Here is a 27,997-nt window from a genome sequence, read left to right on the forward strand (position 1 = left end):
AAAACGCGACTAATTAGAAGAGCGGTCCTCTCTTCTCTCTCTAGCTCTATCTTTCAGCGGTGCATCTTTATCTTCTTGCGCTTCTTAATGATAAAACGACGATTTCGCGTTATCGGCGTCGCGTTGCGTCATATCCGAAGTATGTACCATCAGTTTCCAAATCGCGCGCGCTACCGAATGCATGTGCGAAGAAGCAAGCGGGAGAGAGAGAGAGATGGAGACGCACCTGCGTACCGCGACGCGCAGCTGCGACCTTCGACGCCCTTGTACCGCCGGCAGTCGTTCCGGCGTGAGAGAACATCGTCGTCATTTTTACACGAGACGTCGCACGTTCACGGTAGAAATCTACGGCCGAGCTCTGTATCATTGTTGTCGACGTTATCGTCGTCGTCGTCGCTGTCGTCCGCCCGGTGCAAAACTTCTTTTGAAAATCCGGTCTCGTCTTTGCAAAGTTGAAGACCGGAAGCGCGGAAGCGTTCCGCCGAGCGGACGTGCGAGCGAACGCGAGTGCATTTCGCTTCGTGCAGCTTTGTTCTTTAAAAAAATAAAAGGATTAAAAGGGGGAGGACGTCTTCCGGGGAGTCGGTGAGTGCAGCGCGCGATGTGATTGCTTTTTAAAAAAGGATGACCTTTAAATATTACACGAGAAAAATTCTGGTGAGAATGTATAGAGGGTGCCATATAACTGTACTTCACTTTCTGATGCAATCCGAAGTGAAAAGGATTTAACGCTCCTATAATAAAGATATTCAATCTTGATTAATCGATATTTTTCAACTGATAAATATCGACTTAAATCTTACAAATGCTTTTGTTTTTAAATTTTCTCAAATTTTCAAATAAAGTAAGTCTTTAAAACTACATTTTTAAAAATTTTCAAATTTTAATTAAATTTTCTCAGATTTTTAAATTTTTTAAAATTTAATTTTGATAATTCTGCTCAGAGAGTAAATGAATAATAGCGTTGATACTTCATCTCTCCTCATGTCCCATTTGTTTGAAGTCATTAACCCCTCGGTTGGGGGTGAATACAGTGTATAAGGTTTATGTAGATCGACACAACGATATGATTCGCCGCTCTGTAGGGAGTTTGCTTCTTAAGCGCTCATTCTGACGATTTGCTTGATTATATCGGCTTTATTCATCTGGCTTGGTTGCGTAGCGATGCCAATGCTCCGATTTTAATATCGATAATATCGTGAGAAAACATTGACTGAAAATTATTTAAAAGATTCGAATCGTTTTTAGATATCAGAGTAAAAATAAAAATGGATATTCAAAATAAGATGTATAAAGACTAATTAAATTTTCACACAGAAAAGATTAAAGGTCGGACTTTTTTTTTGCCAATGATTATTGTACAACATACAATATTAACAGAGACCGTACGAAAAGAAAATCGCATGAGGCCGAAAGGGAGAAGCGAGAGCGATCTTTGTAATTAATGAAAGAAGGAACGAGGGCCCGACACAGAAAGTTCACCGATTAGACGAGTTATCGCAAACTGGCGGCCCGACAAACCGTTCACGTTCACCAATCGCATATCCCGTTCCCAATAAGATGAGTTTTTTTTTCTCTCTCTCTCTCTCTCTCTCTCTCTCTTTTTTCTCTCACACACTTACTCACTCACTCTTTTTGTTTCTCTCGTTGTCAGCACAAGAAAACAGTGCTACTATATGAGACCTTCAACATATGCGTATCTCTTGTAGAATGTAGATTATTGCAATTGCTCCTGCACTAACTTAGCACTATACCATGGGACGAAAATAAACGCAATACTGCTTTACGGGCAGGTTGAAGCGATTTGTGGTTGATGATCCATCTCGCGCGAACGGAAATATGGACTCGTGGTGTGCAGAGTCCATTTGTAACGAAATAGTCAATAGTGAATGATTTAGATATCGCAGAAAATTTATTCGCAAAATAGACTGATTTCTTCATGTAAACTTTAATTGAGTTCTTGAATTAAAAGGTTTAAATTCTTTGATAAATAATTTATCTTTGTAATGAAAATATTTGAATGTAACTAATTATCTTAATAAATTTTAATGTTACCTTTTGGGCAGACGCGATTTACGAGCGTTTAAGATTGTCACAAGAATGCTTCTCCGATTAATCTCCTTGACAAAAAGAACAAGGTTAGTCTTTGATCTTTTATGTCTAACGAGTCGTTGAAGTAGGTTCGCCTTTGACCTTTCATCTTCTTTCTCTTTCTCCTTTTTTTCTTCTTGCTCACCTGCATGCATTCACATTTCATGTTGTATTATTTGATATTTCTAGTTGCTCGAGGAGGCGCGAATCGCAGTCACGATCAAACATCACGTCCCGCCGATCGCGCGCAATCGACCGATTAATCGCGTGCAGACGCCCGCCAGACTGTAGATCGCGATTGACAATGAGATCTCCCAGCTGATAAAGGTCATGGTCTGCCATTTCTATCGTATTGACCGTGATCTTGAGTGGAGGGCTGTAGAATAAATATCCATTCCTTATTTTCCAAGATTTATGGTAAAATTGATGGAATCTCTCGTCTGTGCGAATAAAAAAGTCGTCTGATCTTTTTTATCTCAAAAATTTAATCCGATGCGTTAGTTTTGCTGCATCTTTTTTGAAATTTTTGCAGAAATAATGTGTAATAAAAATAAGAATAAGAATAAGTTACGTTTCTAATTGGATATTGAGAGAAAGATTGGATAATGAATCTTGCTTCTATATGCTTTTGGATTGAACGACCGTTAGTCCAGGAAAATTAGACGAAAAATGACAAATCTGCGAAAAAACTTGCTAAATTGCACCTAGCTAAATTTTTGCATGAACCTTTATTTCGTCGTTATCAATGATACGTGAAAAATCTCCATCGATGTGACCCCTGCTAAAAATTTTATAGAGGATAAAAAATAAGAAAAAAAAACAGTTTTCATTAGTCCTACGGCAAAAATAGTTATTGCAAAATTTTAGTTTATAAAATTCTCTACAAAAAACATTCTCCATAAATTTTTTTAATTGTTTTTTTAATTGTGTCCTACGGCTTATACAAAGTTTAAACTTTTATACGTTTTAGAAGCCTGGCAAAAATAATATATTTATAAGATGTTTGCTTAAGTGAGTAGATGTTTCATTTGAGCTTTAAAACATTCATTAAATTGTTTATGAGATGTAAATTTAAACATGGAATTGTTTATGAGATGTTCACGGTTACATTTTTTTATGAAGTGTTTAAGTGGCATTTAATGACATAGTCTCAAACGTTTTTATTTTATAGTTTTCTAAGTATTTATAAAATGTTTGTTAGCAAAGGGTTAACCAAGTGTTTGCAACGTGGTTCTAAACGGTGTAAACCTCGGTGTAAACATAAAAAAACTCTTTATAAATAGTGTAACCATTGATAAAACTCTTCATAAACAAATATAAACACAATCTCTCATTAACAATTTTCGTCAGGGAGATAATGTACCTACTGTTTTCCATTACCACCTCGGAGGTACAGTGCTACTTTCAACGTATGAAAGTTGAAACTTTGTAAGCCGTAGGACACGAAAACGATTAATCCTACGAAAAAAACTTACGAAACATTTTTTGTAGATAATTTTATAAGCTATTGTAATAACTATTTTTGCCGTAGGACTAATGAATAAAGAGATATTCGCGAAAAACTGTTTTTTTCTTACTTTTGATCTTTTGTAAAATTTTTAGCAGGGGTCACATCGATGAGGATTTTTCACATATTGTTTATAACGACGAAATAAAGGTCCATTCAAAAATTTAGCTAGGTGCGAATTTTTCCGCAGACAAATCCTAATTTCACTGGACTATGTCTTACAAGTGAAGGTCACCTTGATGAACACGATCTTCGATCCAATGTGCCGGATAGATTTTCCTTAAATATGTCACGCCTGTTATCGGTCCTCTCGCCTAGAAGCCGCTTTTCTCTCGCAACCAATACTTGAAAGAGGTCATTGTCAAGGGATCGTTTCTTTCTCCGCAAATCTACTCAGCACTTTATGAAGTTTGTCTCGCGAAGATTTTTCGTTCTATTTCAAGAAATGCTAGATTTATTAATGTGTTTAATTCACCAATCCAAAATAATTGTTATAGCACCGAAACAAATGGCATTTACAAACGCTTGTAAAATATTTCTCACGACACTCATCGATCATTAAGAGGTTAATTACATACGTACTTCATTAATGCAGTGAAGGTTGAAAAATGCAATTTCTATTACGTGATCGCCCACGATTAGCTTTACTGTCTAGAAAAGAAACTTTATGATTTATGGTCAGCTTACATTGAGTATAGATTCAACAGGCATTTCCATATATACTTACACTTTATTATTCGTTGTTTAATTTCGTACATGTTAATGCATGAAATATTATTGCAGAACATGCAACTTTGATAAGAATGAATATTTTCTTACATAAATTGTTAGATTATGTGTGATTGTTGTATATACATACTTGCTTATATTACTGCTTGAATTAAAGTTAAAAAACAGTAAATATTTTTCGAAAAAGAGAAATTTTTTCGTAAAGTCATTTTGAATCAATAGATTTATTGTTACTATTTAAAAATTTATCATTTTTACGCATTATATATCTAAAATTTTATACTAAAATTAGTATAAAATATCTTTCAATTTTCGTTATTGATCTTCAGAGTTTCTTCAAGCTGTATTATCGGCATTACTTTTCGATGGTAGCAGTAGGTGCTGGGACATCTTGTATATGGAGAATTTTTACTTTTTTTTACAAGAAGTCAAATACTTTTACGTAAGTCAAATATTTATCGCTACTTATAGCATCAAACTCGTACAGCACTCGTTGTACAAGATGAGTCACTTAACAAATTTAAATAAATTTTAAATGGCGCGTACCGTTGTACGTAAAAAAAGTTTATGTAAAAGTCACATGCTTTCCAACGTCTTTCGCTCTCGGTCTTTCATTAGGGTAAAGAGCAATCCTCTTTTTTTCTTTCGATTATGTTTTATTTAAATATTTCTTCTTAATATATAATTGGGATGGGTTCTTTAATAGGAGATTTAAATGTACCATAAAAACGTTTCTCATCACTATCACGTATTGATCTTATAAACCGCGGCAAGGAAGAGGAACAAACTACAACGTGTCGTGCCGATTGCGTCGATCGTGCGTGACGATTCACGGTAGGTTGGCGCGTTCTTGCAGACGGCAAACGCCCGACAGAACCGGGCAGGGAGTGGTTACACGTTACACAGTCGCTGAGAAGAAAAAAAATTAAACGAGACGGACGGAGGGGAGAGAAGGGGGGAGAGGACGAAGGTGGAGGGTCGATTCTGTCTTGCGGTGCATCGTCGAGTGCAATGGCCAATCGGCCAACCGCATTTTCATCCTTCCGGCGCGGCGGCACGCCAGTAATAACGACGTCGATTTGCTCGATATTAACACGGTCTCGAATCTATGATTACATCATTACATATACATATAGCGCTCGATATACGAATTATGACAGATAAGAGGGAAGAAAGGAGGTATAGGGGCGAGAAAGGACGAAAATGTTCGCTTTTATGAGGATGTACTATCGCCGAGCGGGAATTATAATTAATGAAAAACGAATGCTCGTGCTTGTTGGAGAACGCTCGCGAGTGCCGCACAACGGGCGCGTTTTCTTCGCAAAAAGACGAAAAATACGATTTTGTCATCTACAGTACTTTTATTTTATTAAATCTCTTTGAATACTTATAAAAAATTTAGCCTCTAATCGAGAAGTCGAAGCTCAACGTAGGTCGGATACAGTTACATCCGGAAGTGTTCGCACGTAGGCGTTTTGGTTTGTCGCGATGGAAATCGATGAAATCATGAGATTAGATCAATAGAGGGAGGTCGATGTCGCGGCAGGAAGTAAAGCCGCCGCATAATTTAATAATATTACGTCGTCCTCTCTTCTTCTTCTCTCCCTCTCTCTCGATTGCTGATTTACTATCTCTCTTGTCACGAGTAATACCGAAAGATGTACGCGCAGGCGTTTTCTTGATAAAAGGCAACCTTTTATCAGGCCGGATGCGTAACATACACCGTGTTATCTTATTTTGTTTTCCGCGTGCACAACGCGTATACAAAAATATTCATTATATTGGCAGTACGATACACGCCGCGCCGCCGCCTCGCGAGGCGACTGAAAATCGGAGCCGTATCGCTCCGATTTACGACCTGGGTTCCTGGGTATCTCCTGGGTGTGTGCGTGATTTCAGGCATGGACGCACTCAACGAAAGCAGACGCGCCATTCTCGATCGCTCGTGTCAGCATGTCAGCAACTCGAACGCGCCGATTCTCTTTTTAGAAACGTCATAAATTTATTTCGGATCGACTCTTTCGAAATCGCATCTTCGAAGATGCATCTCCGAAGGTACGATAATAATGTAAATATTGTAAATTTACATGGTGTGCTCAATCCTTGGATAACTTTCTAACGAATTTTTCAAAAATTTAACCAGCCAAAAGATGCTTTCGATTATTTTAAATTAAAAATTATCGAAAGATGACTTTAATGTTTTTCCAAAAATTATCTAAAAGAAAAAATAAAGATTTGATTGAAGATATTGTAAAAAAAATATTGTTAAAAATATCGTAAGAATTTAAAACTTATTTTAGACATCCAAATGTTAAAAAGATTGGCGAATGGGTAAGATAAAAAACATTGATATAGCGTGGTTTTCCCTAGTAAAGAAATAATCAAATCCTATCTGATATGTACGCTTGATAATTTCTTCATATTTTGACATTTCATATCTGTGGTTTTAATACGCACATAAATTGTTCGTTGAGGTCGAAAATTTTCTATTTCTCGATCTAAGCTTTAGATTGTATTTTCAAACGATAAGATACGAAGTCCAGTTGTGCCACTTCTCCGACACGTTCCGTACATTATTCCCGACCAGTCCGACAGATTGATCAAAGTTTCTCTGCTTCCACCCCTCTGCGTGATTCTTGAGTCTCTTGTCTGCTCCAATACTCTTTCTTCTTCTTCTTCTTTTTCTTTTTTTTTTATTGGAGTATTCGTACATACATGTACAACATCGCACATCGTGTTCGGCGAGATCCGTCGATGTCTGACGAAGTGCAAGCAGTTATCAGTCGCCTTACAAGCGGTTGCTATGCGATATGGTAGGGGTTCTCGGAGTCACCTAGCTCGACCAGTCAGAAGTCAGTGTGTGTAAGAGCCGGCCGGTCGTGCCGGCTCCTTTTCCTGTCCCTGTTTTCGCGCATACGTTCTTCTCGCGGCGCCGTCGCGACTTTATCGCTCCGAAAAGAGAATCCTCGTCTCGACCTACGTCTCGACGCGCGACGGAACGACCGCACGGATCGATCGCGAGAACGATCCACAACGAGCTAGAAGAAAAAAAAGGAAACGGCATCTCTTCGTAACTATATTCGCGTTCGGTTCTCCAAATTGAATATCGACGCCCAAATCCCGTTAAGTTCGAAAGAGCCCACACTGAAAAGACTCGTGGCACTTTTGCGACGAGACCGTTTTCGAGAGACCATCAACAGCAAGGTCACTTTCGAGTTCACGGTAGCGACATGTGTTTAATTTAAATTCCGTGTTGCTATCGGTCTCAATGCCGGTATCGGTTACCGGGATAGAATATTCAAAAGAAAACAAACACACAAAGACGAAGCAGGCAGATTTTAAAAGAGAATTCTCTGAAAATGACGAGCGAATAAATGTGCGAAAATAACATAGCTTATTAAATTGTATTGTGTTGTGTGTTGGCTTTGTTCGTGTGAGGTCACTATCATATCACATGGCAGAACGTCATGAGCGTTAACACTTCTGTCGCAAATTCGTCGCGTGCGAAGACGCGGAAATGGATATGATTTTTAAGAATAAATCCTATCGCTCGATCGCACTGATAAGTAGATAATGTTCTTCGATGTTTGGTGAATTGCAAATACCCCGAGTGGCCTGTACGGAACTCCATGATCATCAACGGTATTACGATTGGTACATAATACATTACTGGCTTGTAAGTTCTATTACGGTACACGCAAGTTTTTGGATGAGAAATAGTCGATTATAGTACACGATATTCGACTCGGTTTTGCGGAGAAAAGTGATCATGACACAGAGAGGAATCCAGGATGGGTCAAAGACATCTGCGGAACAAACTAAATCGATGGTAAATAAAAATATCGTTTATCCTTTTAATATTTATGTTTAAAATACGTTTCTAATGACAATAAAATCTTAACCATCTGGACATATAAAAATTTTGTTTTGAACTGACTGAAAAATGATTCTTGTTAAAAAATCGCAGAATAGGTATTGGTTGTTCTTCTTTGCTTATCGATTGCGTATTTCGAGTCTTCGAAGTTTCGTGTGAAACTTGTATAAAAATCTTGCAACATTTTATGGGAAGGCATAACGAGTGTTCATTATGCAATTTGTTGCACTTGCGTGCGATGCATCTTGTGAGTGCACTATTTTCATAGAATTCACGTCTCGCGTTAGGGTGTTGGGGAGGCTTTCCGAGGGTTGATGATATGGTCTATAAGATTATTCCTCTCGAGGCGATACATGACATGAATGAATTAACATTCCGCGGTAATGCGAAGGTCGGCCCGATAGCGGAGAGCCTTCTTGAGCGCCTTGACACCGAAAACAGAAATCGTCGTAAACTGCATTTGGTTGCGTTGGATCTATATCATTGTATAATCTGTATCTTCGCCGAGGAGGTGGCCGTTATGATACGCATATGTGAATTCTCGTTGTTTCGGCGACCTCCACGAGTCGAGTAGTCGAGTCTTCTATTTGTTTTGATAAGAAAACTGTCTGGTATACATAACGGTCGCGAAGCGCATTTTCATGCGACTACAATGCCATGCCTTTTGTATTTTCCATATGGTTTTGTATGTGTAATATTATTACGAAAAAAATTAAAATTAAATAAATTTATTACTATGAAAATTTTATTGCATAAAAAATTATGTTAATTTTTTAGAAAATAGCTTGATCTTTGATCAAACATTGGATCAAAACATTACTGTAAAAATATCACGTGTATCGCTGTGTCGAGTTCTTTATATATTACGGTCACGTTATGACTGTGATCTTTTATTATGAAGTATCTTATTTACAACGGATAATTACATACATTCGAATTGCATTTCTCTTAACGCTGACAAATCACTTTCGTTACCAATAATTTTCGCATCAATATTAACGCTTGGTTAATTATACGCGCGATTGTAGATAATCGCAAAGGCGTTTTAGAAGAATTATGCACAAACATTTCTTGAAAATAATACTGACATTTGCAGTAATAGAATTTTCCATGTATCATCTATAGTTATTGCAACGACGATGAATGAATGAATTCTTCCTCTCTTCGAGTGCAGACGCTTTGTTGAAGATAAACTGTGAATTTATTACCGAGCAGATGCAACAAACGTCGATAACCGTGATAATTTCCCTTTCCTTGACTCAGAACAATGTTTCGTTAATGATATAACGAATATATATCAAGAAGTTTCTCTTAGCAGCTTCTTATCGTGCAACTTTAATCGTTTTAGTTTCCGTCCCTCTGCATCTTCTTTTCTTGTGTATATCGAGTTCAATTACTTTTTCTTGATATACAAATATTGATCACGAATGATTCTCTCTTTATTTCATAGATTGCTATACTGTTTTTATTACACATTTAACGTTTGCACAATTAATATCGGAAAATGACTTATAGAATATTACCTATAGAATTAGATGTCTGTAAAGCATTACATATTTTTATATGTAGTTATTCTTTTAAAATAATTACATCAACAAAATAAAGATTTAGACAATCTAGTTGCATTTTTTGTTGAAATGTAATTTTAAATCCATTTTCTTTATTTGAATTTTCTTATCAAATTATGAAATTATCATTAAGTGCAATAGAGAGAGAATATATTGCGATGACATTTCTTGCACAAGTCTTGCCAGGTTAATGTTATTGCGATAACCCCGCTTTATTGTCTGACTTTTCCAACCAACAATTGATAATATTATTAACAGTTGCAATTTTCAGGAAAATTTAACTTGCGTTATGAAATGTTACTATTTACTAATTTTATAATTATTTTAGTCAAATTTCACGACTATTTTAAATCTCTCTAAAGATTATTTTAACAATAATTAATAAACATTATTTAGGAATCTTTTGAAAAACACTAAGAAATGGTTTAAAATCATATTACAAAGAAAATTCTGAACAATAGTTCTTTTAATACACTTATTTAAAGCAATAAATATTTAATAATAAATATTGATTAAAGTGATAAAGATTTATTATTGTATTATTATAGTATTATTTTATAAAATGACAAGTTATATTAATAATAAAGTTAAGAATGAACAAGATTCTCTCAACAGGTTGATACACAACAGGTTTATTTTTAAAACACGATTGTGATAATTTTTTTGTCTGTCAGAAAATTGACAACGGTTATTTTATCAAAAATGTGTCGAAAAGTTCAAGGTCCGTTTTGTAGTATACCGAACGTGAGTGGCGTCAATTTATCAATTTTTATAGCTGCTATAAATATGTCAACGCTAATCATTCCATCGCCGATTGCAGACAAGCTTATAACTCGTGTATATACATTGTATATCGTAGAGGAGGACAGATTGGCATAATACACCGATTACGTAAACATATCTATAAAACGGTCGCATGTAAAAAAGTTTACATTTACATATATCTATATCGAACTCGATAATTGTTGGTAATAAACGCTTGATAAAGCGGATGTAAGAAAGTTTCGTTTTGTCTCTCAGTTAATGTTGTTTAACAGATCGCGTCATCTCTACATTTCTCACGTCACAAAAATTTACAACTAATCTTATATTGTACTACTAGGAGAGAAATATATTAATATAGTTATAATTATAACGTATAAAATAATTTATTCCTTCTCAAAGATTTTGCTACTAGCAATAAAAGATCAGAAAAATGACTTATTCTAATTTAATTAAAAAAATTTTCTATTTTTTTTACTTAATTTTACGAATTATAATGTTCGACTATGTAGGTATATTTTGAAGGATGTAGTTAATTAGTAATATTTGTAATATATATAATTAGTACAGTATTCGTTAGATTTACAAGGCATTTTTCTTTCTGATGCGTATTTGACGAATCGTCTTTCAAGCGCGTTATCGATAGTTCGCGAGCACTTTCACATTAATGAGATAGAAATATCATTCTTTTTATCTTTTATATCGCGGTATTTCTCGTGCCATTTAAATATCACGACCTCAGGATTTGCGTATCATGCACTCTCAAACTTTGGATTCAACCTTAGAAACATTACGAAATCAATTTTTACGTCGGTGAAATCTCATTGTAACATAAATTGTAATAGTGACAGTGCGAAGCTTTCTCAGTATGGAGCGTTTATCACTTCAAGGTGACATTATCTAAAGTCGAGTTGCTGAGAGGAATTATGGAATGATAGATACAATAAGAGCTTTTGCGAAAGTATGACGATTATGACAATCGTTTAATTAGAACTTGCATAAATGTATACATTTATTTTACGATTATTATCGTAGTTTTAGAGAAATTTACATATAAATGTTATTTATTTAAATTTGCTATAAAGAAATCTTGTTCTCCAAATGTCAAAAACATTTTTTTTTGTATACAAGTACTGACTATCTTATTGCATCCAATGAAACGCATGTGCGATTGTCTGTGCATTCACCGTCCGACGATATCCGATAAAATTCGTCATACAAATATACATTCTAATTATAGTACGTATCATCAATATTTTTTACGCTGCGTAGTCGTTACCCCGAAATAAGTTCTTTTTTCTTCACGCTGCTTCTCTTTTCTTCACTTTTGTCAACAAAGAAATTTATAAAGACGCATTATCGTCTCATCACAATTTACAAGCAAGCGTGCTCCGAATGTCATGTCCTGCACCAAATGATATCTGTTCTGCGGTAATTAACGCGCTATTTCGATCTGTTTCTTAGCTCTCTATATAGGATCTGATAGACAATGTAGAGGCGAAGAGCTCTTCTGCTGCATTTTCAGCCTATTTTTCGTTATAATGCAATAATTTTTGTTTTTTATCATTTGCTGATAGTATCCTGGCATCGAGTTGTCACAAGTGATTAGGGATACGAAAAGATAAAATTGGGGGAAAAAAAACCTTAAATATACCATACTTGAAATTGTATTTTTGTGAATAAAACGAATCTTAACCCAAGATGCATTTCAAGAGTAACCGCGGTCATAGAAGGAGTTAATTATAAGAGTTAACCGATGTTGATGCTTTACACTTTGCTGACGAAGATAGGCCCAGCTACGGCGAAAGCTTACGTGAATCGTAACCGCTAGTTAGCGTCTTATACCATAGGCTTTTGCGATTCAAATAATTCACATCTGATAATAAACGTCGTGTATATAATCATTTACGTTCTTACACATTGAATAAAGATGATTATTTGTCATTTTGATTCAGTCCGTTATATTATGATGCAATTGCTAAGTGCATGCATTAGCAGCATTTCGACAATGTTGAAACAAACTACTCAATATTTTATTTCAAAATTTTTTGCAATTATAATTATTAATTTCTGTGTAAAAATGTTTTATTATTAAACTATTAAATAAGAATTATATTATAATATATATGTATAATCTCACATTTATTTTTAAAATTATGTTAAAAATAAGATTCTTGTTTAATTTCCTTTTCTAATGTTTTATTTACAAATTGTTAGAGTTCTGAAAATCTTTAAAAGTATTTCTATCGAGAAAAACTATTTCCAAATGAAAAGATTAATTTTGTTATTATCAGTATTAATATTACTGATATATTTAGGATATAATAATTCAATTTTAACAACTGTAATAATTTCTTCTCATTAAGTAATACATATTCACATTTGTATTCGATTGCGTATTAGCTACATATAATATCCGAGATAACTGATGACATAAGTTTTCTATCATTATCCGTTTTGAAATACATATACAAAAGGAATGCATTGGAATTTAATACAATTGATTTCCGGACACGAATGGATTACGCAGGCCACCCAGCGATAAATATTGGTCGATATATCACGTTACACGACCTATCGCGCAATGCTAACTTGATAACATCGAGGCGGGCAATAATGTACGATTGTTGAATTGACATTTATTGTATGAGATAATGACCTTTCTTATCGGTACGATACTTGACGTGATTGTTTAGAACATTATATGTGCGTAGAATAATATTTCTGGTAGATAAAAGCTTTTATTAATGTATATAATTCGTAACTTCGAAAATCGCTGAATTTTCAAGAAAACAATTCGTAATAATTCAGGCGTTGTGTTAATCAAATAATTTATCATTTTGAATGGTTTTTGAGCAAAATGGTTTGGTTCAGTACAGATAGGCGCTCAAATGCCTTATATGCATTTGTATGAAGCTGCGGAGAGCATTCATATAATGTGAGCCAGGGTGAAGAATGTAAGTTTAAATAAATTTTTGTGTTTTTGGCCATTGTGTAAAGAAATGCATTCATTTCTTTCGCTAATAAAATCAATTAAATAATAAAGCGATATTGATTTCTCCAAGCATCTGCCAGAGGCGCTTACGCGGCTTAAAAGCTGAGTCACGCGAGCGTCTTTATAATGAGGATTAATTTTGTCTTATACATTTGGCAATGCAGTATCGTGCTGACCCGCGAAAGGACAACGATGAGAGAATTTATTCGAGCTACCGCGAAGTGGATAAATCTTTCTCCGGTAACAAATCCTACAGATAGCGTTAGATTAACGACGTATGCTCTCAGTTCTCGGAAAGCCTCTCCGTGATAGCTTCTCCGTGTAGAATCGGGCGAGGTGAAATTTGTGAGAAGGAAATGCCTATTTCACCAGAAACATTTAGATTTTTGTTTCGCCGGGGCAGAATGTTGGTCCGTCTCAAGTTACACGCTCGCGGTTTCGTTCGTTTAACGGGAAAATTATTTTTAGCGTGAATCGCGCTTTGACGATCGCGATTCGACGTGTAAATGAAAAGGTGCGTGAACCGCGTGATTGTTTGCGTTTATTCACGAATTTTTCCCCACTCGTAGTTTCACCACGCTTTTCGGACGTCCTACTGGGTACCAACTACGCAAGAAGTGCATTTTGGGACGCAGTGCGACATATGCCGATGAGCGATGTCCATGCACGAGGTATGCGCGTGTCTACGTACGTTACTTGCCAAAGGATATTTGGTTATGTATATTAAAGCGTCGAATGTCGTTCTCTTTTTGTCTTGTCATTTTATAGCTGTCAATAAAAAGCTAATTCGCGTAGCTGGCAATCGTAGATCATCGGAGCTCTCGAATCTTATTCGAACGTGCCCATCCGCCAAGCTACTCCAAGTGCTATTAATGAATGTCTTGTTAATAATGATACATTCGACCTTGCTCTGTTAGATATAATCACATTGCAATTACATTTATTTAAATTTTGTTGTTATAAAAATATCAACTAGATTAACTAACCAATTTTTTAACTTAACTAACCAAATTAATCAATTCTGTGACTGCTGTTTGTTTAGAAAATTTTTCCGCGAATACTGTAATTGATTTGAGATATTTAGATATAAGAGGGGGAAGATTTTTAAAGGATTGAGAAAGTTGTGTGATGGTTTCTTCATTAGAAGTAAATCTAAATTAAATAGCAAAGCGGTATATCTCTATTAATCGCGACTGATGGCCAATTAGTTTTATCTCTTATTACTTATACATTTTGCAATTGTTTGCATATATACATATACATATCGAAAAGCAGACTGTCATTAATTTATGAAGTCGCTTATTTCATTCGAACTGTACATTCACAACGTTGTCGAGATAAGGAATGAATTTTCTAGTGAGGCTTTCACGTGTCTCCATTCGTCTCTTCATTAGAAACATATAAAATCGTCCTCTCGAAAGCCGTACAGCTTTCGCAGATTACTATTCTGGCTAAATATAAACTGTGACTTTATTTACTCTTGGCAAGAAGTCGATCCTCGTCGGCCTCGAACTCGAGGCATGGCGTTTGCGTGTAAATGTATCGATGCATTATTAATTAGTGTTTTGTTTCCGCGATTTCTATTTATTTTTTGCGAATTTTTTTTTTATTGCGATAGGTTGCGAACACAGGTTTCATCAAATTAACACGAAACTCGAGGACTCATCACTATGTAAACAATTTTTATTAATAATCTCTACAAAATTTTTTTTTGTAATATTGTTAAGGAAGTGCAGGAAAGAAAGTTTTAATTAAAAGTTGAGTAATAATTTAAACGTTCGAAGCATTCGCTTAGTGGCGATTTTATCTTGAAATGAAAAATTTACAAAGTTTTATGGGATGACCTGATAATGCGGTTTATCGTTCTATCGCGAATAAACGCGTGCTCAATCAATTAGAGCGAAATCCGAATAAGCAATGCCCGTATAATTGCTCGTTAGAGTGATAAGAAGAACGTACGCAAATTCTAGATCTGTCAGTTTATCAGGCTATTAATGGCACTAAGTCCCTCAATTCATTATTGATTAGTTGAGAAATTAGTATCTACAACAATTCGAGCATGTGATCATTATTTGGTCATTTCTTGTTGTTCAGTCAATATTCAAGTCATGATATCCAACTTATCTCTTCTAATTTTCTGGATTTAATAAACGACGAAGAAACGTCTGAATTAAATAGTAGATGAAAATCGAGAATTAAAATGATTGAGAATGAAATTTTCTCTAGTGTTGCTTCTCTTTCTATCCTATTTTTTCTTTTAAATGGATGCCTTCTCTGGATATTACGGCTTTTTGTAGTTGGATTCTTTATTTTTTTAGAAATCCATATTATTTAATTTTTCAACTAATGTGTGATATACAGTGTGATATAATTGTACAATAAAACTCTTAATTCTTTCAACTGCAATTTATGTATTCAGATTCAGCTATAAAGGAGTAATTGGTTCAAAGCCCTGGCCTTGTACATTGCGAGAACGAGAACTTCAATTCTTTCGATAAGGGATTGGGGGTTCTTACGAGCGCAAGTAACATGATTCATCATCTCTTCGCGTAATTTGTTACTAATCAATTAGGGAGCGGGGTTCCGATGATGATTGGGCAATCTTCTTGCGGACCGCGAAAGAGAGCGATAAATCTGTCGCGATAAATTGCGACGGTGCCCTAGCCACGGGTCAAGTAGTTACGATTTAAACTGTGTCGGTGAACGATCGCACGGAAATAAAACGTCGCCCCTTCTCTCTCTCTCTCTCTCTTTCTCTCTCTCTCTCTCTCTCTCTCTCTCTCTCTCTCTCTCTCTCTCTTTTTCTCTCTATTTCTCTCTTTTACACAATGAGGCGAGAATAGATCTGCTGGAAATATTATGTCTTTTGATGTCTTTTTATTTCCGACTAATTTTTATATGACAATTTTATTTTTATACACAATATATGTATAATATGATAAGTAATGCTATGCGCACGAATTATTAAGCGGCAGATCTATATCTGTTAAATTGACGTCATCAACTAAATCCTTTGTGAAGGACGTGGCGTGTTTTATTGTAACAATATCAATCAATCAATTGGGAATCGCACCTCGGTTTCTCATTCTCAATAGTACTGTCAAAATGCGTGATATCGCGTGGAGAAATACAGGGATTATTGTACATTAAATAAAGATAAAAAAAAATCGATTTGGGATGTGGCGAGGCGTGACATCTGCAGGCACTTGATATTTGTCGTTATCGTAGATAAGACAGGAAGTATTCGAAACAATAAATCTCGAGCTTTTGGCGAACTCGTGAAATTCGTAGGGACCGTAGTGAATTCCTATTGAAACTGTACGCTTTTCCGCTAACTGATCCTATCTGACTTGTAAATTTCCTTTATTTCAGTTATAAACGTAGAAATAAGTTTGCGCGACCAACTTGGAGCGATTAATAGCAAATTATTACTGCACTATCATAACGTAGCTATATTATAATATGCGTTTACGATGTTTATGTCTATAACAGTGAACATTTTTGTTAAGAAAAGATTTGTTCCAAATCTGTGAAGAACATGAGACGCGCGAAAGATTAGGTGGTTTTTGAATGAAGTTTCTGAGACGAAACGAAATTATAAGCTTCGTTTGTGTGTTTCGTGCCGTCACTGGGGCCAATAGCCTTTAAGCCTACGTCGAGCCTCATGCCTGTTACGTAACGATTATATTATCTATTGCGACTGCTTACTTAGACTTCCGATAGACGCGATCAGACGCAGCGCGCGTGAACACGTGTGCGTCTGAAGCGTAGCTGCGGCGAGGCGCGCGACTGGAAAAACGGAGAAACCTGTCTGTCACTTCGGAGCCGCTTCAAATTTAACTCCTTTAACGCACGCTGCCTTTTCCCTGATAGACGTGCTACGGTCGCAAAACCGGTTTGGCATCGACTATATTCGTATATCTAACGTTAAACGATATTGCTGGCAATGTTTCTATTTTTAGACTGTACTCATACATTAATCGACAGACGTATAAACCCTTTATGCTTGAGGAAGCTATGGATATTAATGATTATCAATTATTGCTCGATATTAAGAGATTGAAAGACATCAATGTTAGATGGAAATGCTTCACGATTGGAGAAATCTCGCCCGGCGAACACGGGATGAGCGCGTTCTCGCTTCGAAAGCGCCAGTTATATAAATCAGAGCGAGTTATTTTTTCGCGCGGCCTTTAAAATCACTGCGCTCGATGCCCTGGCTTAGAGATGAAAATAAATGCCAATAAATCGTTCGCTTGCCGAATTTCTGCCGAATATTCATCCACCCTTGCAGCATGACGCGGCGAGTCCGCGCAGGATTCGCTCGTACGCGAGCGAAGTGTCACCTTAGTGCGCGCGACCAAGAGGTGAGGAATTGATTCGCGGCCAATTGAGCGTGTATTTATATCGTTCCAATTTTCTCACAGTAGCGTGCATGCGATTTTCTAAGCGCACTCTCGAATCTGTCGCGAGTGGTTTCGCGCAGCGATCACTGCAGCCGACCGATTATTATTATTTCTTCGTTACATAATTATTGTGTGTTTGCGATTTTTTCTTTGAACTTTGAGCTGTTATTGTGCGAAACGACGGTGATTTCTTTTTTTGAGTAAAAGATTGCCTGATTGTCTCTCAGGTTTGTGCATTTCGTTGAATGATGATAGATTTCGGTTTGAATAAAGCGTGATTTACATAGTGATTTAAATAGTGACCGCGCTGCGTTTCCCTGCTAGTCACTGTCGACGGCCGATTATAGCTTTCACGATGCCAAAAATAGTTGTCGGGCATACGATAGCAAAGAACAGGGTGAAAGGAAGATATTCCCTGCTCTTTTGTCTCATAAATAGTTACACGCGTCAATATCCGAATATTTTAAAATTCGGATTGTGTGAATAACGATTCACGTAACGGCGCGTGTCTTGACTCGTGCCATTCGTGCTATTCTTGTCGAGAATACAAAGTTATATAAATCCGAGTAATCTATAATTCTTTTAATTTTTGGATACGTGTATAGGGTGTTTATTAAGGTATTTTTGTGTTTTTACGAAGAATTGAAGGCTGTAGTGCGATTTGAGCTGAACTTGCGCGTCAGAATGCTGCACGTGGGTCGTAATGACCGATCATTTGTACTTCCTGCAGCGCTGCTTCGATACGCGCAACATTGTGGCCATGAGCCAATGTTGTGATTCTCGTTACTATTAATGACGAGCTACGTCATTAATGCGTGTTCATTTTTTTGTTTCCCTTTCCTTTTTTATTCCTATACTTGTGTACCGTTAACAAACTATTAACGAGCTAACTTTGATTATATATCGCAAACTTGACTCGCGATCGATGAAGTAAAGATGATTAATTATAGGATCATAAATCCTAGATGGCAACAACCGTCGGCAAGACATTATACTAAGAAAAATGTTTGGCGCAATTACATGTGACTAATAATCTCTATTGTTATTTTCTTGAGAAGAAAGAAGATTAATTATTTTTTTTAATATCTCACGATCGATACGGCCGCGTGGCAAGAGATCGTTTGCGATGAAAAATTTTGTAAAAATTTGTACATTTCTTTATATTTTATGGTGACAATTAGTGGCATAGACAAATAAAAGAGGTAGAATTTCAGTTTTTTAAAACTCCACTCTATTGTATATATCCTATATCGTCAATGAATAAACAATACCGCCTATATGACAATTAGTAAAGTTTTCAGGAGAAACAAAAAACTGAATGATGATACGGAACAATCTAAGTCAAAAAGGGCATTTGGAGAAAAATGTCACTTGTAGGCGCGGTATTGTTTATTCACAGACGATATATATGTATATATATGCAATCTCCAACAATATTTTATTCACTTTGCACAGTTCTCACAATCGCAAATCAAGTTGAAATTCGTCGCTCTTTTTTCTAGAACGGCAACTCGGCCAGCGTGCCGGCAGGCCGAGGCAGCGACTCGACCTCGCCTTTGCCCTTGTCGTTAGAGGGTAGGCACGCTGAGGAAGCAGCCGGTTCCACTGTCCTCAAGATGGGCAGCACGGACTCGGCAGGCAACGCCCGCGGGCCCTCCTGTGGTTTGGTCAGCACTCTCCTTCCTAGCAGTTGTCGGGGTAGCGCAGAGGCATTCGCCCGGTGTCTTCATCGACGACTAACGTCGTTAGGTAACGAGAATGGTTCGCCTGAACGGACCGCGGATGCCAAACCTTGTGAAACCTCCTGGCTGCATCCGTCATCGAGCAATCGTCACGCAGTCACCAATAATCTGACCGTCAACAATCAGCATTCGATCCTTCAGCATCAGCCGCGTCATAGTCCGGAATCAGATCTCTTCTACGACATCGAGGTGGAAGAGGCGGAAGTGGACGGGCCGGGTTCGCCTCCCGAGGAAGCGACCGCCGCTGAATTGGCGCATCTGCTGGTGAACCCGGAGATCCTGAAAACGAGTCATCACGATGCCTGTCATTGCTCGCCTAGCGGAACCAAGATGACGTCTGGCGTCACAGGTATCCATCAAGATCCTGAGTCCTGCGTGTTTGCATCACCAATAACCGGTACGTCACCCGAAAGTGATACCTCAGAAATGTTCTTCGATCCGGAATCCTCGGATGCAGACAAATCGAAAGCCGAAGTATATTTCGATCCTATCAGCACTTCGGACAGCGAGGCCACGAATCTCTCAAACACTCCCGTTCCCGCGAGGACCAAACTTGCGTCGAACGGACGCAAGCGAACGAACGTGAATCCGGAACGTTGCGAGGACACAACATCCGAATCGAGTTGCTCCTTGAGAAGAAACTCTGCATCTCGCGAGAATGGCCGACAGGAGGGATTGGTCTGCAGCTCGGAAGACTCACTGAACGGCAGAAGCTCTCAGGAAACGACGTCGCCTAGCCACGAGTCTCTGTGGAGCACGTTCGATGACAGCACTGTATCGCTGCAGGATGAAAGTCCAACCAGAACAATTCAGGACTCTGTTGTCCCTCATATCTGTTTGCCTAAGTCGCATTCTGACTCTGAGCTACCAAGTAACGGTATCAGCACAGTAGTGTTTAATAAACTCGACAGGCGGGACGAGGAGGAGGCGAAGGAGGAGGAGGAGGAGGAGGTGGATGAACGTAACATCGATGAAGTTGATTTCGTCAATAGTATATCGAAGAATGTGATGTGCGATGTTAGAAATGGCAGTCTTTTCATGACGCAAGATGTCAAGAATGATAGTGACCTAACGAAGGATGATTCTTTTAATGATGCTGAAGATATGATTAATATAATTGAAGATGAGGAAAAGAAAGAATGTATAAGATCGGAATGTCAAATGGCGTCGAAGAGTTTGTCGCAATTAAAAGTGGAAGATGTAGCCAGTGACACTGATACCGATCATTCATCTTATAGTAGTACCGTCGACATTTCGGATGCGGATACATTGGAATATTCGAATAATGCCGCAGTGACCGAGACGACCCCGAGGAAGGAGCTGAAGTTAAAGCTCGAGAAGGACACCGCGCTGAACGACAACGACGAGGAGAAACTGTGCCTATTACTGAAGAAATTTGACGGCAGTTCTGCCGCGAAGGGGGAGGATTCTTTGCCGGAACAAGAGACCCAGAGCGAGACGGTAGAAGAAGAGGAAGACAGACCGCAGAGAGTTCGAAGATGTTCCTCGTTGAAGACGGGAAAAACGCCACCGGGTACACCGCACAGGAAGAAGATTGTCCGGTTCGCGGATAAGCTTGGTCTCGATTTGGCCGATGTGAGAACGTTCTTAGACGAGATACCGAAAATACCCACCTCCGCGTACAACGACCTGATCTACGATGACATCTTTCGACCGCAGGACGGCAATTCGGACAACATAGCATCCGTCAGCAATGATTGCTGTGATCATTATCAGAATGATGGCAGGCGCAGATCTACGTCAGTGATACCCAGAAAAGTCGATCGAATGCTGGTGCCACTTTTCCAACAGCCAGGCGGCATGTCGAACTTTCTGGATATGGTGCGTGAGCGCCGGGTTTGCTTGGAAAATGTAGTTGTACAGGACCCGGTAACTCTGGCGATTCAGGGTACGGTGCGTGTAATCAATCTCGATTTCCATAAGTCTGTACACGTGCGATACACCATCAACGCTTGGCGAAACTTCAGCGACCTACAGGCGATCTATGTACCTAACTCGTGCGACGGTTTCAGCGATAAATTCTCTTTTATCTTGTATTGTCATACGTTAATGGTCGGTCAAAGGCTCGAGTTTGCAGTCCGGTTCCAATGCAAGGGCGCGCAACATTGGGATAACAATGCCGGTGCTAATTACTGCTTCCAATGTCTGCCAGTGTCGTCATCAACCGGATATATACCGATCACCGCCGATGATCGGCGCGGAAGCTGGGCACCGACGTTCTACTGATGAACATCCAGAGCATGCGTTTGTCTGATTCGATGACGTGACAACGTGGCTCCGGGAACACAAACTGACTGAAGAGATTGTTGAAGAGGCTAACGGTGCGAGCTTGCGGTACTCGACGGTTTTTACACGTTCCTAAATAAGTGCTTTGTAACGAAGTGTGCAAAACGGAACATTCGGAATTCATTACTGTTGTTCGTTGCTTCAGGGAGCTCTCGAAAAGTTTTCGGCATACAATATGGCATATATTGATCTTCGCAAGGATATCGGACGTCAAACATTATTGGGGATAATACTATTTTGAAAAGAAAAATTGTAGTGCAATAGCAATTTTTTTCAAACGGCCAACTATAGGAATAGTAACGAGTGAAAAACATTTGACTGTGGATTATGGGAACAACGATTTTATTGTTACGATCAATTGTCTTTGCAATGAACAGATGGAGTTGCTCAATTATCAAACGATTCTAATGCTTTTCATTGAATTTATTAATTGATTTAGTATCTTGGAGGCAAAAAAATCACACACGCAAACACGTATATACGATGTGGATTAGCAATAAAATGTGAAGAATGTCGTATGTTCGGACACACATGAGGCATTTAAGCCTGCTTTTCGGCCCACAAAATAACATGGACTAATCTATTTTCAAGAAATACTAAAGGATTATAATAATTTATGTTAACATCAGACTGCTCTGTCAATAGACCAATATATTTTCTTACTTTCCAAAGTCTCTTTTCACGAAAGTATTTTCTGAGAGATTGCGGAAAGTATTTCTGCCTATATACATAATTTGTCTTAAACTGTATTTATTAAGCCGATGGAGATTATAAAAGCTGGAATCCTTTCAACGAAACAGAAAACGAATACTCATCTGGGAGTTCAAAGCTGTGAAATAGGCTGAATACAATTGACAGGAAACATTAAGAACAAATAGACGGTTTAAGCGTTCCTATGGAGTATCTATGCAGAGTCTATGTCAGAGTTAAGAATGATAGATCATTTATTCGATTGCATGAAGGAACTATCGCACGTGGCCGCGATTTTATTAGCGTTATCCAGTACAATGACGATATAGATGATAATAAAACGAATGCTGATATAATGATATTAGTTCTTGTTAGCGACATCGTACGAGTTTAGAGATCATCGTAGAGAGGATAGATGTTCCATAAGATATTACATTAGAGACATATATATTTCTTCTACGGAATAATGTGTTCGGTATTGACTGGAACGTTTGAATAAAACGTGCGATTTAAATTTAATCGATGGCTTTAAAGATATATCAATATCTTGATTTGATACAACAAATATTTTAACACTTTTCAATCGTCTATTCTCTTTGCCAAATATCGAATCGATTTACCCTGAAAAGAAATTAGTTTCTATATTACTTAATGTCGAAAAGTAAAAAATTTCTAAAAAATAAAAGAATAATATATGTACAAAAATAAATGAGCTGGAATATTAACTAAACGTTATTTATATTCGTTTTTGCAAATGGCACTTTTTAGACTGATATTTTATCGTGGTGGCGAGACATAGTGTATAAAAGAAGAGTTCCACTTGAGAACGCATGTGTTATTTTGTACATATATTATATATGCATACGTGTGTACAGGTAGCATCAGTATTGGTGGCAGGCATGTTCTTTATTGTCTAATTTTTCAGCGTAACGTTTATATTAGTTACGTGAAACTAATATAACGGAAATTGTTATTACTTTTATTGTCGTATTATTATCGATACAATTCTTGTACATATCAAAATATCTTTTTCGCGCACCGAAAATGTGTGTGGATTGTGCGGATGGACTTCGCGAGTACTTTTTGAAGTATAAATCTTTTGATAGATCTTTTCTAATTTTATACTTGAAGATTGTATCTCCTCTTTGGATGCAATTGACTGCACGCCTTTATTATACGTACGTGACTTCAATCCTTTATGCAGTCCTGTACTATATTTTTGCGATCGCGAACGAGAGTATAAATATTTTAACAGCTTTATCAAATTTTATTGTTATATGCTTTTCAGATGTATTTTTCTTTCGTATTTTAATAAATAAGTCACTTTATTTAATTATACTTAAAAAGTGATGATAACATTATTATTGGTTTATTATTTTGTTATTTGTTTCATTATAGAAAATTAAATATACGCTAAACAAATATGTTAAAAAATAAAATTATAATAACAAAACTATTTTATTGTTTTATTATTATAATTTTACGCGTATATGAGTTTAAACCGTATATGTTTTCAATGTCTCACAGTATCTGTTGCTGTGAGCTTTTTATAAATTTTTATCTTATCTTTTCTCCAATTCTTAATGATGTTTTTTTCCTGTATATTCAATCTCGGAATTAACGATTTGTTGCATAAATCATATTTTTCTTATAACACCAATTTACACGATAAAAGTTAACTATCGAGTGATAGATGCGACCACCATTATTGAGGCGTGCAATATGTACACACATGAAACAAACCAATAACTTTATTGTTAGACAATTTTGCCTATAGAATTGTTCGGCATCTGGTGTATTTATAAACTTAAACTTTTTAGCAGAATATTCTGTGTATAATATGCGTTAATAAAGCAGGATAAAGTAAGGTGATTTAGAAATAGAAAATTTGACAGTTGACAATTTTTCAATTGTCTAGTTATTGAATTCTGCATTTGAATAAAATTTTAAAAGTTTTTAAAGTTTATTTGCTGCATATTTCGATTATTTATAAGGTCTCTTCATATACTTATTAAGGAATCTCTTTTTATATAAATTCCGTGTAGTATTAAGAGTAGACCTTGTCTTTTTTTTATTTGAATTTTATACAATAATCTAAAACTAAAAAAAAATCAAAATTAAACAAATGTTTTTATTTCACAGCAATATTGCGTCATAACGAATTGAAAAAATTTACTGTTGTATATTATCACATAGTTAAAGCAAACTTTTATATGTTTTGTATAAAGACACTTTTGTATAAAGAAAAGTTAATTCGAAATATTATTAAATTATCTTATTTTATCCTGTATATAAATATATAACAATGAGTGTTTTAATAATAATCCAAAAATATACTATATCGTATGTTGATAAGTACTGTTATTTATGAAAGGTGTATGTTATTTACAGAAGTAAATTACTAGAAGATTGTGAGAACTAATTATAAGAAAACCGCACACAACATACACTTCCAGTAAACATTTGCGAGAAAAGTTACAGTTACAAAGTTAACAATATTTTCCTAAAGATTGTTATCAACAGTCCTCACCGTTATCAACATGCAATTATACTATGTAACCGGGTTTAGCAATAATTAAGTAATTAGAATTAATAATAGGGAAGATTGAAATTATTATATATTTTTCGACCACCGAATTAATTTTGTTATAGTCCGTTCCTGTGCGAAACATGTCGAAAAGAATGGACCGAGTTGCAACGACTACATATATCAACTTTATTAATACTTTATCTGGGTTTTTGTATTTTTATTTTGTATCATTTTAACGGGCTATAAGATTGATGATTATTGATGATTATTGATGCATGAACTAATCGCCATCTTTTACTTTATTTATGTTATTTTAAGATATATTTATATTTTGAAATCGAGAACAAGCTATATTCTTTTGCGATTTGAAAGTAAAAGGATATATGTATATCCTATGTACGTACGTGCGAATGCAGTTGCTTCCTTCTTTTTTTAGATCGCAAATTGTTCTCATATTGAGAAAATACTGTCACATTTGCTTGTTATGTTGGAATACTCATAATAATATCTTCGATATGTACAATGTAACTACATTAATTAACAATAACAGGCCTACGAGAAATCATTTAAAATAATGACAACTCTTATTTCACAGCAATAGAGAGAAAAATTTAATACATATATGAAGGGGTAAAAACCACAGTGGTGTAAGTCAAATTTTTTAAAATATTTTTTTGTGTGCATAGATGCAATTTATATATAATATATTGTATTGTATTGTATATATAATATATTTATATATAATATATAATATAATATATTTATATAATATATTTATATATATATATATATATATATTGTACAATTATATATATATATATATATATATATATATAAATATATATATAAATATATTATATTGTACAGATTGCATCTATGCATACGAGAAAATATTTAAAAAAATTTGACTTACACCACTGTGGTTCTTACCCCTCCATATATATATATGTATACTTTTTTAATTTGTTATCTAACCATTTTAAACGCCTGGTTTATATGTAGACGAAGATTTCTATCGATTTTTTGGCCATTTCTAAGCGAACATATTGTTTACGTGCGATATAAATATCGTGGAGAAAAAAGTTGTGCGTGAGAAGCACAATTGTGATATACATATGCGATTAAAGCGATTTACAGTACAATACATTCTATGACAAGTCTAGACGAAGAAGCGAGGAAGGATACTCGGGAGATTTGGTATGTAGCCGGCGTATATGTAGGACGAACTATTTTGTTAGTCTCCCCTTTATATGTGTACGTTATCTTAATCGCTTCGTAACTTTAAAGGCGTCGGTCTCGGACACAGAAGAAAGATCAGGGAACATTTTCGGCAGCTTCACTCGTGTTGCGAATACTGTTGCGTGTTTGGCAATTTATCAAGATAAAAGTCTTATGATGTCACGGATAATGGAAAACAAATTGATGAAAGAAGTCAAGGCATCGATAGTTATATAATTGTATAATATTATAAAATATAGACTGTTAGTCAATTAGATTTCGAGAATATAACTGAATAATGAACTTTGGTTTTCAGTGAATTTTGATTAATTTAACAAGAATTAAACTTGAGATTTTATTGTTGAAACAATGATGACTTTTTACAAAGCTAGACTTTAGTTTGAATTTGCCAAAGGATTTGTGGCTAGAAGGATCTTATTTCAGGCGGAATAGTCTAATTTCAAAATTTCTGAGTTTCTTTTATTTATAATAGCGCGATCTTTGCAATTAATTGCATTAATTGAAGCGAGAAAATTGTAGAAATTATTCATCTTTATGTAATTTTGAAAATTGCACGTTGTCAGTGGCAAATATAATATACAAACTTAATTAATTAATTTAATAAATTAAAATTAATTAAGAAAGAAGATTACAGAAAATTGCATTAAATTATTCTGTATTTTTATGTTCTTATCTAAAAATTGCAAATTTTTAAATATGAACGAGACATACGAGAGAGCGTATATCAGTACCGTCCATATATTATCATCCGTCCTATCCAAACATTTCTAGATCAACAACATTTAGTATTAATTATGTAGAAAACCTAACAGATATCTAATTTTTATAAATACACAACTGGCGCATGTTGTTGATAAGAACGTATGGATCGATGGAAAATATGCCTGAACATTTGTCTAATTATTATATTATTATTTGAATCATGTCTTTTCGCAAGTACTTCTATGTCCAAGACAGCGTCAATTAGTATTGTAGTCCAAACTATAATATATTTTTCTATGTAAATATATGCTGGAATGTGTCGAGCCACCGAATTTTTTGTATCGTCGAAAACGCGAATATTATTTATGTTATTAAAAGAAAAAAAGATGTAACAACTGAAATGACTACATTAATACGTATTAACACCACACCTGTCTTTATATATTTTCGTAATCACAATACTTGATTCTATATTTATCACAAATTTTTCCTGCAATCTATTTGATGTATAACAAAGTATGATTGACACTGATGAGTGACACTTTATTGTCACTCTTTCCATTACTGATGAATTTTTACATTAATACATTAATAAATACGTCTTAATAGAAATTGAATATGCGTGAACAAAGGCTGAATGCTATGAAGAAGCAAACTATATATACTGCATATACGCAGACACATATTATATACGATATATTTGTATATAACATTTGTTCTCCATATATTATTAAAATAATAAATAAAAGATTATTTCATAGCTTCTTTCTCGTTCCACGATCAGGAAGATCTAATTTTGCACCTTTTAATCTTATTTAAGATTTGTCTAACTTTAGGTAAATGGTAAAGTCACAT

At 35.8% G+C, this 27,997-nt stretch overlaps 2 protein-coding genes across 7 annotated transcripts in view; both read left to right on the plus strand.

The window, feature by feature from the left end:
* LOC139810959 (uncharacterized) overlaps window positions 1–27,997 on the plus strand; it is a 77,486-nt gene that overhangs the window by 7,812 nt on the left and 41,677 nt on the right. The window lies entirely within an intron of this gene.
* Window positions 288–27,902, plus strand: Gbs-76a (Glycogen binding subunit 76A). Of its 5 annotated transcripts, none has more exons than XM_071774903.1 (3): window positions 288–585; window positions 14,096–14,197; window positions 19,435–27,902. In XM_071774903.1, exons 2-3 carry the CDS (start codon window positions 14,183–14,185, stop codon window positions 21,919–21,921), a joined length of 2,502 nt encoding a protein of 833 aa, XP_071631004.1. In that variant the 5' UTR covers window positions 288–585; window positions 14,096–14,182; the 3' UTR covers window positions 21,922–27,902. The 5 variants fall into 5 exon arrangements, with proteins under 5 accessions (XP_071631004.1, XP_071631005.1, XP_071631003.1 ...); XM_071774902.1 differs by lacking the exon at window positions 288–585 and adding an exon at window positions 7,166–8,156; XM_071774904.1 differs by lacking the exon at window positions 14,096–14,197 and having other exon boundaries at window positions 289–585.

This window comes from Temnothorax longispinosus, chromosome 4 (assembly GCF_030848805.1).
Source record: "Temnothorax longispinosus isolate EJ_2023e chromosome 4, Tlon_JGU_v1, whole genome shotgun sequence".
NCBI lineage: Eukaryota > Metazoa > Arthropoda > Insecta > Hymenoptera > Formicidae > Temnothorax > Temnothorax longispinosus.

Excerpts from the sequence above, each read along its gene's own strand:
- Gbs-76a (XM_071774901.1), top strand. The coding sequence starts at position 8,097 with ATGACACAGAGAGGAATCCAGGATGGGTCAAAGACATCTGCGGAACAA. Across the intron at positions 8,157-19,434 it reads CGGAACAAACTAAATCGATG|AACGGCAACTCGGCCAGCGT; the intron begins GTAAATAAAAAT and ends TCTTTTTTCTAG.